The 19442-nt window shown below is 41.4% G+C and overlaps 1 protein-coding gene across 1 annotated transcript; it reads right to left on the bottom strand.

The window, feature by feature from the left end:
• Positions 1–2777: 2777 nt before the first annotated feature.
• On the bottom strand, positions 2778–16570 carry leng8 (leukocyte receptor cluster (LRC) member 8). Its single transcript, XM_036538135.1, has 16 exons — positions 16498–16570; positions 16249–16320; positions 15287–15419; positions 14429–14566; positions 14145–14219; positions 13584–14028; positions 13342–13468; positions 13012–13182; positions 12458–12700; positions 12175–12345; positions 11326–11620; positions 11142–11243; positions 10907–10975; positions 10669–10798; positions 10121–10328; positions 2778–9999 (listed from the first exon to the last, which is right to left on the bottom strand). The coding sequence occupies exons 2-16, from the start codon at positions 16287–16289 to the stop codon at positions 9837–9839; spliced, it is 2511 nt and encodes an 836-aa protein (XP_036394028.1). The 5' UTR covers positions 16290–16320; positions 16498–16570; the 3' UTR covers positions 2778–9836.
• Positions 16571–19442: the final 2872 nt, after the last annotated feature.

The raw sequence follows: 19442 nt of genomic DNA, 5'->3' as shown, positions 1-19442 counted from the left end.
TTCCTTGCTGGGCTTACACTATAATGTTGCTTTTTTCTTTTCAGTTCATAATCTTTCCATGATCTAAAATAATCTGTACACATCTTTTGCTTTATAAATGTTAAATTTCTGTTGCTTTTCGTTGCTTTTCATCAATTTCCTATTCAGTATGGTGATATATTCTCATCCGCGCATGATTCTGCATTTCCATACCTTCGTTTCTGCATAATCCTTGCTATACCATGCTGCTCCTCATTGTTCATATTGTAACGTATTTGTACTTAAGTTTTTCATGCATGTTTGCTTTGCATTTATATTTGGTGCCTTACATTGTTTTTATATTTTTCTATTTGTGCTTCCATTGTGATTTTTCCTCTGTTTTCCTCTAACTTCTATTTGCTCTCTTCTGCTTAAACTTCTGCTTCTACCTTTTTGCTTTCCTGTACTGCATTGCCTTCCTATACTCTCCATAAAATATAACTGTTATTCCTACACTACACATGCCTGTTCATGACATATTCTGTAACTTCTTTAACAATAACAGTCCTGCCAACCATATGTTCTGAGTTCTATTGATGCACTAACAGCTGTTTTAATATGGCTTCTTTGGAATGACCAGATATTTTCTAAAACATGATCTGCTTTGCTGCTTTCTGCATTTAAATTTTCTTAAATTTCTTCATGACTGTTAATTCCCTTCACATCTTACTTCATGGGGATTACCTTAGGGAATTAAATGTCAAAATTAAACATTTTTAGTGGGTTGATGTTCCAGTAAGGCCTCTTAATTTTAGAAAATACATTTTGCCCATGACAGTATTTTTATTATATCAAAAACTGAACTCTTTTGGGCATTAACAGACAACATTAACAGAAGTGCTTAAACCCAGAACTCCATTCCCACGTGAAAATGAAAGTCGGTTTGTCATGTGGTTATTACAATAAACATCCCTCAAAATCCAGAGGCAGGAGGCACTTTCCATACTTCAGCTACATTTTACTGACCACTGCGCTTTTCTGTTCTGACACTCTGTCTCTTTAACACTGTCTTTAATAGTTTCTTTTCACTTCACTCTTCAATGTCTCCTATCCTTAAGCATTTTAGAGAAGCACGCTTTGAAGCATACGGCCTTCATTTCATTCTTCGCTGCCCTGTTTGTCCTTCTAGAATAGTCCCCTTGATTGCCTCTGCTTTGCTTTACCTTTCTCCTCTGGCCTGTCATATAGTCACTGTGCTATATCTCTGATGGCTCTGAATACTTCAGCATGTCTCCATTAAAATGGAGTAACTGCTGCCTGACTGCACTCCTCTAATGAAAATAACATCTGTCCATTGTGGTAGTACTCATATAAACAGACCTTGAGAGGAAATGTTTGTATAGGTTTGACCTGGTTTATCCAAATGAGTATTCAACAAATATAGAATTTCAAAAACAGATGGGACTTAACCCAAACGATTTATATATATTATAGCTATTAATGTGCCTTGAACAAGTTAGCAGACAATAATTTACTTTACTCTGGTATAATCTTTCTGTTAAACAGCTCCATATATCAGGTTGTTCTTACATATTTTACCTCCACTAGCAGTATGTGGAGCATAGGTTATGTGGATCTACCTTGTATGTCTGTCTATCCTTTAACAGGACAATTACGGTAGGAAAGTTATAACTTGGTTATACAATGCCCCATATAACAAAGAACTTTTGGGGCTGATACAGATAATGGTGGTAGAGGAATGAATCCTAACATACATGTAATAAAAAATATGGTTTTGTTATCCAGTATGAAACTTTGCCATTGCTGTGCTCTCTCAAACCTCTCCTCCTCTGCTGTATTAAAACTGCATGCAGTATTCAACTGCCAACATTCCCACTTTCTAGAATTTAAGCTCCCAAAACTCTATTACTGCCCTATAAGAGGGATAGTTCTCCCTTGGAGATGAGCTGTACTCAAAAAAGCAGATACATTTTTGTCTGAATTTGACTGGGTTTAGGCCTTAACAATACCACTTACAGTTCTCGCAATGGACTCAGACAATACTGCGAGTGAGCAATCAGTCGTAATACGGTGGAATACAATTACTGGACTAAAGACTTGCAGACATTTTGGAAACGTGCACTACCACAATTTAAAAGAGAAATATATTTGCAGCATTTTACACTGAGCTAAATATCTGAAGTCAGTCATTTTAAAAAGCTTCAATTTTCACTGTAGGATCAGTTCTTTTTCTGTTTTCCACTTTTTTGTACTCATTCTTTGTGTTACTTCCTGTACTACATTTGTTTGTATTTTCTTTGCTTCTGTTCTACCATCTCTGGATTAAGGCAGCCTTACATTGTCTGTATCAGTTTTCCTGTGAACTTTTGCTTCCAACAACAGATTTTTTTGAACTATAAAGTTTCATATAATTTCATGTACAAATGTATTGGCCACCTCTGTTGTAACCAATAATATAATCTCAAATGCCGCCTCTCAATGTTTTAGGTTCTTCCCATTACCCGTTGAATTATTCGGCCTGACAGAGTAAAGACAAGTTATGGTCATCCAACAGGTATACGTCATAAAAACAACGATCCACTTGACAAATGTGGACAAATAACTACTGGAACCCATTTGACAATGCTACAAAAAAAACTAGGGTGGGGGAAAATTTTTTGCAAAACTGTCAGTAGTTTAGAATGTCAATGTTTTGAAGCACATTGTTAATATTTCCAATAAAATCAACTGGTTTCAAAAGTGTTGATTTTTTTTTTTTATTTGATTCTTTAAGGAAAATACATATTTACATATTTACAAATGGCAGTAATTTCAATCCAATATATTCGAGGGAGAGAAAAGTGACACTGGTTACATCCTTTAATGAGTTGGTGAACTGCAAGAGAAACAAGACAATGAAAAGCAGCATTTAAGCAATACTTACTGCTGAAAGTGTATGTAGTTGCACATTGCAACTGGATTTAGAGACAAGAATACAGAACATAACAAAGAGGGGGGATAAAGTAAGACAAAGCCATGGTAGCAGAAATACTGGAGGCAAGGGGGAGCAGAGAGACACGCACTGCAAGGGAAGGAGGGGACAGACAGGAAGTGAAGTGAATATAAGTGATTTTAGAGGGACAAAGGAAAAAAAAAAGTCAAAACAGACGCACTGAGGGTACGGTTCATCTTACGAAACTCCAATATTAATAGGGACTCTCTAGACAGGCTAAATACAATGAATGAAAAGCAAACACACTTGGGGAGCGGGGGAGGGGGGGGGGGGGTCAAGCAAGAGGGGCTAGAATAGAATTCAACCTGAGCAATGCGATAAAATGAGGTGAAAAGGGGGTGTGGGTGGTACAAAACATGAAACAATCACCGCTAAAATAAATCCTAATTATGAAATAAACTCCAAGACCCTTATAGAGACAGGTGATACATACAGAGCAGCACTCTTAAGAAAATCATTGTGTTAGTTGTCAATTTTCTTGTAAGAGCACACTTAATGTTAAACAGAGGGTGCTAAAATGCTGAAAGGAGAAATACAAGTGTTTACTTGGAAAATGAGCAATTCAGAATTTTTGTTATTAGGAAATTATGAAATTAAATCTAAATGTTTGCTCTGACAGTTAACATTTGGAACTCATACATTCTCAAAGGGAAGACATTTGATATTCTCCCCACCTTAACACTGACTTCAGGTGGTAATTTCCAACATAATGTGCATTTTATGGCAAAACATATTCAAACATTGCATTTTTAAAGGTGAACTATGAAAATCCAATTGAAAAAAATTAAATACTGCTGGATAGATTGCATTGGAACACATGATTAAGATTTGGGAAAAGAATCACAGGTTCAGAAGCCACAATAAATAAATTAATTCATGGATTATTCAGCTGAAATTGGAACAACTTTAAAAAGTTGTTTACAAACCTGTACACATACAAGGTTAGGATTAACTTCAAAATCACTGTCACAAAATAACAGTATTTTTGTTCAATGAAAAAAGGGAACTGTTCAGAACTATATAAAACCTGACATGGATGTGCACAAAACATGTATCATACACAAATCCAAGGGTGTTGACATGTTTTTAGTCAAATAATGGGTGCCGAAAAAAATAGACTAGTATGGAATACTTAAGTCCAGAGACATTTGCATCCGATTTCACACCTCATAATAATCAGATTTGCCCTACGGACACTGACAACCGCGCACAACAAAGCACATGAAAGTATGCGCATGCATCTCTTAGAATCTCATTAACCACAGGAGGGGGGGGGTGAAGACCAAACAAGAGAAAAGCTGCCTATGTCTGTGCACTGAAAAATGTTTGTTGTGATGTTAACATTACAGGTTTAACAACCCGCCCAGTTTTACTGGGATCAACCAACGGACAACTACGTGTCAACCAACTCTGCGGTTAACACAAAATACAACACAGCTGTTTAAAATTACTGGTTAAAACTTAAGGAAGCTGTTCCAGAAAAGCCAACAAAAGCTGAGCACAAAAACCGACCAGGAATTGCCTAACTGGAAATTTTACTTCTCTATTTCAATTCACTGAACACTGACCACTACCATTCCCTTCCAACAAATCAATTTCTGGATAGCTGCTACATTCCTCAATGTTGAAATCATGGGGCTTATCCACCATCAAAGTCAAACAACCTTCATCAGGCAACAGTTCTAAACCTACACCAAAACATTTTGTCAAATTTATGTAGAAATGTGAAACACCAAAGGCCTGACAAATATGTCTGGACTTCTACTTTTACAAGTTATTTAGTTCAAAAACAAGGAAAAGGATGTGCATAAGGCACAATTAAAACATCACTTTTGTTTTCCAGTAAAGACAAGGAAAACAAAACTGACGTCTCTGGCAGAAGCTGCCAAAAAACATTACGTGAGAACAACTGACTGAAACTACAAAACAGTTTCAAGCCGTTTTGACAGCATGTCAAATGACTCTTTTCCGTTTCACCCAAACAGTGAGGTTACGTAGTAACCTCTTCAGTGAAATGGACAGATGTCACAGACTTCACAACACCCATGGCTGGTACCAATACACATCTTAACACATTCAGCCGGTTTTATGTTCAGTGTGCAAAAACAGTACTCGAATATACAACTAGAGACAGCCTCCCCTACAATATTAAAACAGGTGGAACTTTTACATTCCTAGTTAGACAAAATGGGCCATCTTGAGCAGGTTGAGTCTTCCATTTTCACTCGTTCTCCTCTCTTCAACTAGCTTCTTGACACTGATCAAGTTTCTCTCACATACCCCTTGCTTTACTCCTGCTATTCAAAACTGCAAGGACAAAAAAAACATCTGGCAATGAGACGGATTGAAAGAATACATTAAAGGATAAACAGCATGAAAATTTTCAGCTGGCAACAAGAAATTGAAAGGGGATTCCCTCAAATATTCATTTTGTACATGAAGACTGACAAAATGAGCTTCACACACATCTGCATTCATTACAGCGAAGTAAGCATGCAAGCACGAGTCCTACACAGGCCACTATATTCGAAGAACCACAGCTATATCCATAGGTAAACATCCCACAAGATTTATGAATGAATTTTAAGTAGTATGCATAAATACAAAACCACAGCTGTATCTATAGGTAAATCTCGCCAGATTGATGCATGGATTTGAAAAACGATGTATAAATACAGATGGTAAGGAAATAAGCTATTTCAGCAACATTTTTCTTAAACCCTTCTTATTGACAATATTCCTGTGATACTACCTGTGCATTCTTTTCTGTAGGCTTACCACTTTAACTGCAAAGCGTTCAACCAACTTACAAAGCCAGAGGCTCACAGACGGTATATTAACTAAGGTTGACACACACCAGACAACAAACTGCCCATGTTACTGTTGAAGCTGGATATTAGCATTGTTAAAATGATCCACTGGCAATGACATACCTCTACAGTCACTGATACAGAAACACACAGAGACTACCACAACCTGAAAATACTCCCACACACGCGCACACGCACACACACTTACTTCCAAACCCCAATGGACAGACCTCACATGGCCATTCACATCTACTGGTACCCCTTTTCCTGGGACCTCAACAGTAACAATTTAGCTTCTTGGCTGGTGTGCGTACAGTATTAGAACCAAACCTTTCTCTTGCCACTAGGACTGTAGTGTGACTGAATCTGCGAAACTGATATAAATTCTAATTTTCAGAATGACAGTTAATGGGAGAGGTTAGTACAGGTTGGTGCAAATAGGGAGAGCATACAGAAGAGCAGAAATACTGTTAGGGAAATGTGAAAATAAAAGCAATTTGAATTCAATAGGTTTTAAAGAAAGGGATGAGAAATACACAATAAAGAAAAAATACAGCAGTGGGAAAGCTGCAGGAAAACTACAGGGGAGTGAGAAAAACATGCAATGTAGAAAGAGAAAAGCACTGTACTGTAACTTGTCTATTTATATCAACCCACACTGAGGGAAATGGTAAGAAAAAGGCTTGGTCTATTTAACATACAATTTGCATAACCCCAGAAATAACTTCTTTACCATTAATTCTGTACACAGAAATTTTTTTTGATTATCTGCATGGCCCCTTTCAGCAATATAATCATAGGTTAGAAATACAAGCAGTTATGAGAAAAGGTGATATTCCATATTGTCTATCCTTTGATGCTGCATCCCAAATCAAGATCAATTTATATTTATGTGGTACTTTTTACAAGTTATAGGCAACAGAGTTCAGACATTGGATGGTATCCAAGTACGATTACATGACAGCAGTATGTATGGGGATAACGTTCTTTTGTGGAATAAAAAAAACACCAACATTTTTATCAATCTTGCGTCATTATGAAAAAGGCAGAGAAACCTGATTAATACAGCCCTGCCTAAATAATGGCACTGTTAATACCCATGCTAAACATACCGATGTAATAAAAATATCATACCACTACACCCCCACTCAACTGTCAAGCTACCACAATGTGAGGACTCAATATATATCCTATTGAACTTACGCATCAGTCAATTAAGAAACAAGAATTCCAATAATGTTCTTAGAAACCTCAGCATCAGAATTACCAAGTGAAAAAAAAAAGATCTAAAATATGTCTAACAAGACACTTTGCTTCTCTTTGCTCCACCTTTAAATAAAAGATCAGGTTAAGATAAGATATTCAGCTCTGATAAAGTTTTCCCTCAGTAAAACAAGCAACCGCCAACAGTTAGGTAATAAAATATGTTGCACTGTGATTACAACCTGTCACATTCACCTGCACACAGAATCGCAAACTGTGCCAAAATATGCATTTCTTCTGCGGGCACTGTTTGCTCTCAGATTACATGACACCCTATTTACCCACTGATGCAAAATGTGTGCCAAAAAATTAAATAAACACAAAAACATTAATGGGGACAGAAAAAAATGACTAATATCCAAGTTTAGAGTTAGCACATAAATCCTCTAATCTATTGTTGATGGTCAATATTTATGTCGAAGCAAATTATATTTGTAAGAAACTAATGAGAAAAACGTCTACTTTCAACCGATTCAAAAAAGGCTTTCAAACAGACTGCCTAGATTGGATTTATGATTTCAAACACTTCCCTTAAAGATATTCACCAGACAATATACAGTAAACACATCAAACTAAAGGCTCACCAAAACAATATTGTCATCTTCCTATCCTCCACTGACTGCAACCAAACCCTACAGAAATGTAATCTTAACTAGCCCTACATGGTGAATCTGTGATGTAATGAAGACATTCACCTTCAAGCTCAAATCATAGAATGCAGAAAAATGAACATATTTCAGTGGTAGGGCATTTTTCTCATCTTTTTATTAAATCACTGTATAAAAACCACACCCCCCAAATAATCATAGTAAAGTTCAAGTCTAGACCAATAAATTAAGTACCATTTAACTGTTGTAATGTGGTGGATAGTCTCCCAATCTCATCTAATTAATTCATCACCGGGCAATCAAAATTTCATCCAGATATTCAAAGACGTGTACATCTGCACTTGTTATTGCTGTTTGGGGCTGTGATTATCTCACAGTTTAGAAGTGCTGCAAGGTTCAACATTGGGGTCTGATTCAAGTTTATGAATAAAATCACATTATGACAGTACTAAGTTATGTTTCAATGTTCAGGCACATAATGTTAAAAACCTGCCAATGCCATAGATTTAGGCCAATTAATGATTTATACTCCGATGTTTAAGACCATATCTGTGTCATGGGTTTGGGAAAATAAGGAACATGTTAAAACTGCATTATTGAGCTGACACTCGCTTGTGCTGACATCCATCTCCTTCCAGCAAAACAAAGTCTTTTCTTACCAGCCATACATACGTACTCAGCCTAGTTGTGGATGCAGATGTAACAGGGAAACGCATACAAACCCTGTGCTCCAATCACTGGCTGAGGAGCTTCTGCTGCCACCTTTTTTGGAAAAAAGAAGATGACACTTGGGAGCAGCCGCACGGAAGCCTCTCTGGATTAACTGCAACGCAGCTCAGCAGGCTTTCAGGGTGAGGGTAAAGCAGACATCTTTATTCCGGACGCTGTGACTGGACATCCAGCCGGGCAGGCAGATCCTGGGAGGCACCTTGAGGATGAGGGCTGCAGCATCAGCCATCACCTCCGAGTCACAGCGAGTGGGCCACGTCGCGCATGGCACGGCTCTCGCAAACAGGAAGAGGTGCAACAGACGACCACCGAGCCAGCCAGCTGCCGTCTAAGCGGCGGCAGGAACTTGCAATTTCACCGATGACTGCAGGCTGGGCAAAACTACGCCACCTGCATCCTTTGCTTTCTCAGTCAAGGCCTTCGAGCCACAATGGGCATAGCACAGCTGTAAAAGAAGATTCTTCCCACCTGGCGACACACTACTGAGATCCTGGACCTGGGCGGAGCAGGACATACAAACCAGACATCTTCGGCCCAGCAGGCTTCATGGGCACCATCATGGTACAGTCTGTGGAGGTGAACACTTGATCTGGACTTTGGACAGGCAGGACTGCCGTCTTGGGCTGCGGCACGGACTTGAGGGTGGCCGTAGAGCTGGAATGGCTTTCGAAACTTTAGATCTCTCTTGGTTTTCAGAAATATCTTCACTTGAGATTGGCTGTATGCTTGAGGGGAGAAAAAATAACATAGAACACTGTTAGCTTATAATTATGAGGAGCACCTGAATGGGCGAAGCTAAAACTACATCCCTTCTGGATATTTCGATGTCCGTGTGCGTATTAAAAACTCTACCTATTTCCATAAAACCCTTAAGCCTCATCTTTAAGCCTTAATTTTGATAGTCTCTCTACAGAGAACAAACTGATTACTGAAATCAGAGGCATCTTCATCTGTAGAAAAGCTGGACTTGAGGCTATTTTAATTACGGGATTACAGACGCCACGGAGTGCTAAGCGCGGCAGTGCTTGGCCTCTATGGGGAAGATCTACTCCACTCTGATAACGACCTGTCTCTGGCAGGGAGTGTCTCCCTGATACACATTCTCTCTGTCCCTCCCCCTCTGGCATTAATGGAAGTGCGTATGTGGGCAGACTGATCTTCCCTGCTTCCCTCTGCCAGGCCCTCACTGAGCACCTCTCCCTGATTACAGTCTGTCTGTGAATGTATCTGTCATTCTATAGTCGCTCTACAGGTCACTGTTGAGAATTCTGTGTTTCACTGTGTGAATGACCAGCTGTATAGTCGGTCGGTCTGTCCGTCTCTCTCTCTCTCGCTCTCTGAAGTATGGCCGTCGGTGCCTGTACAGCGTCCCACAGTCTCTCTCCCTCTCTTTCACTAAGTGTGGCAGTATCTCTGTCTCCCTGTATTTCGTCACCCCCCCATCCCCTTTCCCCCTCATGACGCAGCCAGGCAGGCAGAGCTGGTTTTGCAGTCTATCTTGCTGGGGTCTGTGGGCAGGAAAGACACCCCCAGCCCAGTCAGAAAGGCCAGACAGGAGTCTAAACAAGGGAAAGCCAGACTGGACTGGACATACTCCACCGGTACTGCTGGTCTGAACCTGATGGAGAGAGGATAACAACATTTAAAAAAATCAATGAGCAGGGAAACATTATACAAATGGAAAAACTTCCCCATCTACCCAAAACCCACCACCCTTTCCCCGTTCAGCAACAACTCACGTTTTGAGTATGGCCCTGAGAGCGACCTTCCTCTCTCTGTCCACAAACTTGTCGATGAGATAGGCTGCCATGCGCGGGGCGCGCCGGTACAGCAGGAAGAAGCGGTGGAAGTTGCCCAGAGCCCATGCGGCGCGGAGAGCGAGGGCGTGGGACACACACTCGTCCTCGCGCAAAGCAGGAGTCAAATACACCAGCTCTGTGGTCAAGTCTGAGGCAGAACGAAAACAATTACCTTAAATCCATTAAATTACATTCCGTTATTGTCATTTAGCAGATGCTCTTATCCGGAATGACTTACATGTGTTACAGTTTTACATGTTATCCATGTATGTAGCTGAACATCTACTGAGGCAATCTGGGTTAAGCACCTTGCTAAAGGGTACAGCAGCAGTGCCCCAGCAGGGAATCAAACCTGCAACCTTTGGTTACAAGCGCTGCTCCTTACCACTACCCCACAAGTAACTATAATCCAAGTTTCAACTGCACTGAAACTGTCACCTGAGGCTAAACTCAGTACTTTGTGAAAGGGAAGGAGAATAAAGGGATACCTCCAGAATTCTTGGTGAAGATGTAGTAGAGAAGTCTGTAGGCTGTGAATTCTCCCACGTTGTTGGAGGGGCAGTCTTTGTACAGAGCCTTCAGCTGGGTTTGACACTGGTTGAACTCTTCATGGTCACCCTATCATGAAGAGCAATATCAAGTTAATGCTGCACCACCTTAAGGTTGTACAGCACCCCACAGAGAAGGATGCGAAATCAGTTAACTTTGTGAATGGCAGATTCTCACCTTTTCCAGAGCAATGCGAGCGTGGGTCTCATACACCTCCACTGTGAAGTCTGTACGCACACCCTGAACCTGGGGGCGGACAGAAAAAGAGTTCAACCTCAATGGATCCTAAACAACCAGGTGCTTGCAGGGTTTTGTTGTGCCTTGATGGTGAACTGCTTAATGGAGGGCATCATTTGGCCAGGAATTCAACAAAAGATATTCAAGACAAACACAGGATGCACCAGTCACTAACCGTGAGATCCTGCCGTATGGATTTCATCTGCTCACAGGCGTAAGGGTAGTCTTGGTTGGTCTGCCAGTGGGCCTTCACCGCTACCAAAGACTTCCTCAACACCTGACAATGCAAAGCAGGTTAGTATGGTGCAGACGTCAACACAGTGCAGAGTTAAGAGTTACACCTGGAGAGGGCTCCTCACCGGCACAGGCCGCACTGTGGCAGGGTCGGGCGCGCAGGTGAGACGCAGGTAGTTCTTTGTGATCTCCTGGCAGGTGCCTACTATGGGGCAGTCCTCCCAGCTGATTCCCTCATTGCTTCCGTTAGCCGGCTCCAGGGGGTTGATGTTCAGCACGAGTGGCTCGGTGCGCAGCTTGGTGTGGAAACGGGCTGCCCGGCTCTGTTTCTTGGCCTCGCGGTTAGGGTCAGGGAAATCCAACCCAGCATTGCCCCCTTTCCTCTTCTTCCCAGGGCCGCTCCCAGTGTCGTCAAGGTTTCTGGAGACGAAGATATAATTTGATTTTTATCATGCACACAAACCTTAGGCAGTTTGTGAAATAAAGTAGGAGTTACTGTGACTGGGGTAGCAACATGCCATTGTGTTACATGACGACAAATTATTTTCCTATGTACAGAATTAGTATGATCTTCAATTTCATGATTAGGATACAGGACAATTTTTCACATTATATTGTAATGTAATGATGGACATTAATACTTTGATCCAAAATACAGATGTGTTAGACTGGAGTGTGACTGCTTACATACGCTTATATCTTCAGAGCTTAATTTCAGCTTTTTCCAGAGGTGTTCAGCAATTTAAATTTCTTCAAGTGAGTGCAGCAGCTACGAAATGCCCACCAATGTAACCATGATCATATGCACAACTCTTGAGACAATATTTAAGACACTTGAGAAAATATTTTTGCACAATTTCACTATGACATCTTGACTGTCAATCTCAGTAGTTTTCAAGTGAGACTGAGTCAAATGTACATACTACATATGTACAAAACCACTGCACTGCATTCCACATGGCTCCTTCGCTCACCTCCTTCCTCTGTTGGCTCTGCCTCCTCTTCCTCGCCCCCTCTCTCCTCCTGTGACTCCTCTTCCCCTTTCCCTCTCCCCTCCTCTGCCTCTTCCTCCTTTCTGATTGCGTCGTGACAGCGGAGGTCGGAGGTCACTGGACATACTGCTGTCAGACTGAGAGCCTGAGTCACTGAGGAACACAGGGAGGTTAATGTAGCGGAAGCACTTCAGACCGGCTGCAGACTGCATCTAAACCTGATCAACGTCTGAGCAATTTTGCTCCAGCCCTCAGGGAGACCTACCTTCGCCTGTGCCTCTGGCTCCCTCTGTCCCTGTGTCTGCTGTGAGAGGGGGAAGGAGAGCGGGACGAGGAGCGAGAGGAGCTTGAGGAAGGGCTTCTTTGGGAGAACACATTTCGGTAATGGCCCAGTCGGGCGCCCCCTCGGCCCCGCCCAGCTGCACCTGCTCCGCCTCCGCGGCTGATGGAGTTCTCCTGAGCCCGCTGGGGTGGAACTGCCTCCCAGCGAGACTGCTTCGCCTTCAATCTGTCAGGGATGGAGCAGAGGTTTAGGGCTGTCCTGCCATAGATTACTCCCTTATGGTGACTATAGGTGAGTATAGGCCCAAATTTGTGTTATTTTTTGCAGGCTGGGATCAGGAAACTAGACAGTGTCATGCAGAGCAGGCCCCACACATCTACATAACTACCAAGTGACTAACCAATCATTCTGACTGAGCACCAACACCATCAATGTTCAAAACCCAGTGATGTATGCTGTGTAAGTGAAGCAGGTCCTGCCCAAATCTGATGTGCCCAGTTGCGCTGTGATGCGCATACTACAGTATGTACACTCACTCGGGCAGCGGCTCTCGGCTCCAGTCAATGGTGTAAGCAGTGCCATCCTGCAGCCTGCCCTGAAGGACCTCCTTCAGCACTTTCTCAGTCCTGTCTTTGTCCTCCTCCGACTCGCAGGCTGTGAAACAACGCTGAACATATTCTTTCATTGCCTGTGGCCAGTCCTGAGGGCTAGGGAAGGGACAGAGAGAAAGAAAATTGGGGACATCCATCTTAATGCTGAGCATTCTTCTTTCAAACAGAGTGAACTACACGGTTGTATGTTATTCTACACAGCGATTAGAGAAGCATGTGCCCAGATGGGCAAATTCATCCTTCCTCTCTACTCACCGGCTCTGAGCTGTTGCCGAGGCAGCATTCACTCCACTTCCCTGTTCCCCAGAGGGAAAGTTTGTATTGGTCATGACGTACGGCCGCTTGGGAATGTTGAACTTCACTCCTCCTGCACCAGGTGCTTCTGCAGGACAGAGAGACAGGGCTGGAGCACTGAGTACACTGACAGGAAATCCTGAGCAGCAACAACAACATTTACGAATATGGACTAACGGCTGTCACGGAAACAGACAACTTACGTTTCATGCGATGCCACAGCTGCTGTCCTCCTTTGTTGCCCTTTTTGTTAGCCGCCTCTCCTCTCCCTGCCCCTCCACCATACTGGACCTGCTGCTGCTGGGACTGTGGCTGGGGGTTATTCTGGGAATTAGGGTAAGAGCTCTGGCCCTGGTACCCTTGGTTATAATTGGGCCTGGCCTGATTATGGTTGTGGCTGTATCCTCTCATTTGGTTGGCATCATTGGGAGGGTAAGACATGGAATTACTGGAGTTATAGGGGGTTTGAGTAGGGGGTGGAGGGTACTGGGAGTTGGGAGGGGGAGGTATTGGTGGTGGGGGTGGGGGAGGGGGTTGTTCGGAGGAGGTAGGGCTCTGGGGGGGTGGTTGAGGGACAGCAGGAGGTGGTGGCTGGGGTTGCAGGGGATAACTGGATGACTGGTCATCAAGCATGGGAACAGAAGGAGGCTGTAGTCAAGAGAAAGAGTGGGACATAGGAAATGTACAAAGCAAAATAGTGAAAGACTACTGCAAACACACCATTCAGTTTATACAGAAACACAGAAATAGTTTAAATTCAGTACCTGTCCTGTGGGGGTGGTAGGAGTTTGGTAAGGCCCTGGAACAGCATACTGGCCCTGAGGATAGCCTCCTCCATACTGTGAATCAGACATGTACATAGAGATCACATACCACAGACAACCAATTATAGAGGGCAGTCATTTACACACCCCAACTAAGTGTATGGTTACCCAACTTGGTTTCACAATTGAAAGACTGAGGGTTGCAGGGGGAACTTAGCAACAGCTAGCATGAGTTTATACATCTGACTGGATTTAAAATAAAATCAGCATGCACACAAACTTACAGGGGCCATGGCGTAGTAATAGTTGTATGGATATGGATACCCAGCATACTGCTGCTGGTTCTGTTGGTACCACTGATAGTATTGCTGTTGCTGCTGAAGGGCTGTGGAGTCTGCCACTGGAGTTTGGTACTGCCCAGCCTGGAACAATAAAGCAAAGATGTTGGGTTTCCCCCACGCAAACATACTCTGTAGGAACTGCACTCTGCAGGGGACTAAAAGCCATACAGACAACCTGGAAGTGATGCAGAAAACTTATCACATACAGTTCAGTGAGGGAATAAAGCCAGGCCAGACACTGTACAACACTGTCATCCAAGACAGGACAACAAGCAGTAATATCTGCAACAGTCATAAAATGACTGCCCAATTACCGTAAGGAAATGGATTTCAAACTATGTGGCACGTTGTCAGTGTACAGGCCCATAAAAACGTACGCACGTTTAATTGCTTACAGGAAAAACAAATGTAAATTTTAAATATCTGACAATGCTCAAATTTTAACATAATAGCTGCCTTAAGACAATGTAGAAACAATACACTGCCTCCAAAAAAACTGGTGAAAGCTGAATAATAAATTGCCTACATGGGTTACACTTAGTAGTTTGTGCTGGCAATGTTTCTAAACATATCACCATGAACTGTGGATATGAGGTCATTTATATTTATTCCCAACCTGATGCCAACAGGCCCAACCATTATAACTGGAGACACTGTTCACATACTGTGTGTAATCTGTATTCATTAATGCATGTAATCTTCAGTGCCTGGGCCTCTGAATTAGACACCATTTCTCAAGTGACATGGAGGCCAGCCTCGTTCGGCATAGGCTGAGACTAAGGCTGAGCTAGTGTTACTCACCTGCGCAGTACTATGATTGGTCTGGGAAGTTTTGGTAGTGCTTAGGCTCTTGTTGATGGAGGCTAGTGCCTGTCGGGCCTTCTCCCATTCAGGGTTCTCATGGACTGGGGCATCAGAGGCAGAGCCATACGACCTGTAACAGCAAGAACAGGGTTATAAAGAGTGCAACTAAATAAAGCTAGGCAATACATACGGACATTATCCAGGTCTTAACTAATTAAATGTGAGTCTGTTACCGCACGTTAACATGGACACAAAAAGTTGGCTAGATACCCCCCTGAGTTTTGGAACCTACTTGTTTTGTTATCACTAGCACTATTTTTTGAGTTTATTGTAACCCATACGGGGGTTACATTCAAGAATGTTCTGGAATCATATACATTTCCGGACGCAAAGTTAACGATACCCAAAATACTCTAACCTTGCCAGCTAGCAACGCATAATCCCCAAAATCGACATACTTGCATAACTAATGACCTATTATAAAAACATAGTAATAACATAACAATAACGTATCAATAACACATAAAGATAACTAATGGATAGTATCTTCACTGTGGCTAATTAGCTTGCTGGCTAGATGACTAGGCCCTCAATATGTAACAACTTGAGAGGACACCAAAACAAACACACATACAGCCAAAAATTAAAATTGAAAATTTTACTAGTTTCATTTCCAAACAGACTAGGTATCTACTGTTAATTATAATTTCGGGAATGTATATTTGACTTTGCGTTACGCTAACGCAAAGATACCTCACGTTACTGAAATACAAACGCCAGCTAGACAACAGCACTGCTGGTTTAAAGGCCTCGGTCAGTAAACTGGCAGCCGTTGGTGATACAAACAAGTCACACGATATTATTGTCTACGATTACGAACAAGTGTGTAACATAGACATATCGAAAACTATGTCGATACTAAGAGAATAATAATAATGGCTGAACAGTTACAATCTTACCAGTTAGCTGTTTGAGCGGACTGCGTCGAGTTCGCCGCCATTTTGTTGTTAGCAAGCAAGCTATCCTTCTTCCTAGATTCAATCCCGAAACACAAGAGAAAAAAAATCAAACCCAACAAGATACAAAAAATAAACCTCGCTGCAATGGGATTCTGCGGTTTTTGTTAACGCAAGTAAACGTACGATAACACAGAAATAGCACGCTAAATAAATGTGAAAACAGTATCAAAATTAACTTTGATTGCTAACCAGTCAACAAACGAATAACACGGCCATTTCCATATTGGTCAGAAATCCACTGCTGAAAACAAAATGGCGTCTGTGGAAACACCGCCCATGTCTTACGCATTTCCCATTTTGTCATTGGCGAGCTACTGTACGGAGCCACAATACGTCGCCTGTACCTGCATCCCAGGTTATTTTGCGACATGTTACACTGCGTATGGATACACACTCAGACGCTTGTTTGCCGAGATATTTACTTCATTGTGGAGGTAAACAAGTTATACTCAACAACGTCAAAATAAAAACGTCACCTGTGATAACGACATTAAATCGGTTAGGGCCTGCTTTCCCACTAATAACTTAATGCTGATTGGGAGCACAGAAAAATAAAATGTTTGCAGTATTTACCTTTAGGTCCCTGAACAGCTTAAATACTAACATTTCTGCCGTTTATTTGTTTACACGTTTGAACACACGAGGCATGGCGAAATAGAGGTGTTTTCATTCGACAGTTCTTGGTTCAACAAAGTGTACCTGATTTAGCCTGTATAACTGATTGGGTCTGATGTTTCTATGTGACATCTAGCAGAGGTTTCAAGATCCCTGTTGGGGAACTGAGGTCAAGTAGACGACATAAGTTTATTTGAACTGGAATGTTACTGATATTCAGGAATAGAAACTCTCGTTCAAATCTAACAGAGCTCAATGTTTAGATGTTCAATTTTAAAACCTGTTGGAATTGTTACAGTTGACCCTCATGCGTACAGCGTGCCTGCGCTTCAATATTACCTCCAATATTACACCTTCTGGCATATTCATTGAGTTCACCTTTGGTGCATGGTTGACAGCAGATGTCCATATGTCTCTTATAGAATACATATTCCACAAGCACCAATAATAGGCCTACCTCACATTGAGTTTGTACTGCTTATGATGGATTGTAAATATTCTTAGTTGCTTAAAAGTGTGAAAATTGTCAGCATCTCCTTAATTTTAATACAAAATGCAAATGCTGTACACTGACCCTTGTAGCTTGCTAGCTAACCAGCTAAAATCGCAAAAAAAAATTGGTCTTTTGATTGCTAAACCAGGTCCAGGGCCATGTGTGCATAGCCAGATGATTGGATTAGCCTTAATGCATAGTAAGGTATTACACGTGGTGTACTTAATCGAATATGCTCTCTCATAGCTGGCTGTTTAATGCACTTCACTGGTTTAGAAGTTGGCTTAATCAGTTGCAGTTCAGCTGACTCACATTGTGTTCGGTAAATCTATTCTTTTTCATACTGAAAGGAATCAAAAAGCTCTCTGGCATGAGCTCTCCCATAGTGGGCAGGGCTCTTTGGAAGTCAGATTTCACGTTGTTGCTTCCTCTTCGGTGCCTGTAATGAGCAATACGGATGCTGTGGTAGCAACAAGGGGTCAGAGGAATGTCCCTCAGGATGCTGTATCCTCCTTGGCTCCTGTACTAGAGAACTTTGATCTCACACACTCTGTTTTAGCAGTTAGAACAGTGTTGCTAAGGTTACTGCTCCTGCTTCACTCCTAAAATGGATGCTTCCAGTTCTGCTAAGAAGTTTCCTGTTGTCAAGGGCAACCCATTGGAGGGAATGGGTGCAAGTCTTTGGAGTCCATATAACAACAGCAGAAGACACTTGGTCCCTGTCGTTACAGCAGTTTGTAATGACGTAGTTATGTAAGGGGAAATCTGTGCAAAAGATCATACATTTCCTGTATTCGTGAGGGCTTGCCAAATATCTGATGAATGTCTTTGTGGTATTTGCTCCATACCCATATGCATTTCCTCGGGTCTCTAAAATATGTTTGAATCAATTCTGCAGAGCTACGGTGGACTAAATGATTTTAAAATCTGTAGTATGCAGTTAGTTTATAGTCATAATAGTTGACCAGGTGAACATAACTGGCCTTTTCTCTGTCCAGAGTGGTATCTTAATATGTGATGGTCAAGCCAGGACCAAAGACTTACATTTGAACAAAATGACAGTTAATGTGGTTCTTTGAATTGGAACCTAAGTTAAAACTCTGCTTCTACATCCCAAGATGGCTACAGTCCAAAACAGGAGTAGCCTAATCATATTTGAAAGAGTAAACTAAGTTGTGCATCTGGCAGATTTTCAAAATAACAACATGTAGGTCAGCTAATTGGACACAAACCCTTAGGCAGTCAGCCAGTTGCCTTAATTACAGCTTTGAGGGTATTTTCATACTTGCAGTTGATTTGCACTGGCTGAACTTTCAAACTATTTTTAATTTTTTTTTTTCAGAAAAATAATTCATTATAAGAGATTATGTAGAGATTAAACTAGAGACCTCAGCCAACTAAAATAAGATATTAAAAGCTATGTATTATATCCAGTGTCATTACATTCCATGCTAATAGTAAACAGCACATATTGAGGACATAATTTATTTTTCCAGCATGTTACAGCTGACTTTTTTAGTTACCATAGTTATTTATGGTATGCCTTATTATAAGAACCTTTAAATAATTTGATTCTAAAGGTTAGAAATCTCTGTAATTACCATGCATGGACTCTGGCCCTCAAAAAACTAATTTGTCCACCCTTACTCTGTAACGCTGTAACTCCCTACCATCTTTATGAGGTGGGTTTTATTTTTATTGGCACTTTAAAAAATTGTCATCACATGTATGCAGCTGGCTAGCACGATACAGTAATTTATGTTTAATTAAAATGAATTATTTAAAATAACACTGTCTGGTAAAGATTTTTTTCCTGTATTTATGTATTTTTCATATTTCATCAGTGGACCAGAGGACCAGTAGACCAGTTATCTTTGTAATATCATTCCTTTTTACAGAGTTTGAGAAAATAATAATAAATAAATGGACAGTAAGGCAGTATTGAATATAAATATTAGGACCCATTTATGTTCATGTCAGGAGGTCCAATTAAACATTATTTTAAGTTGTAAATAATATTGCTCTT

The sequence above is a fragment of the Megalops cyprinoides genome, chromosome 10, assembly GCF_013368585.1.
Source record: "Megalops cyprinoides isolate fMegCyp1 chromosome 10, fMegCyp1.pri, whole genome shotgun sequence".
NCBI lineage: Eukaryota > Metazoa > Chordata > Actinopteri > Elopiformes > Megalopidae > Megalops > Megalops cyprinoides.
The sequence above is the reverse complement of the archived record's forward strand: the minus strand, read 5'-3'. Positions and strand labels throughout refer to the sequence as shown.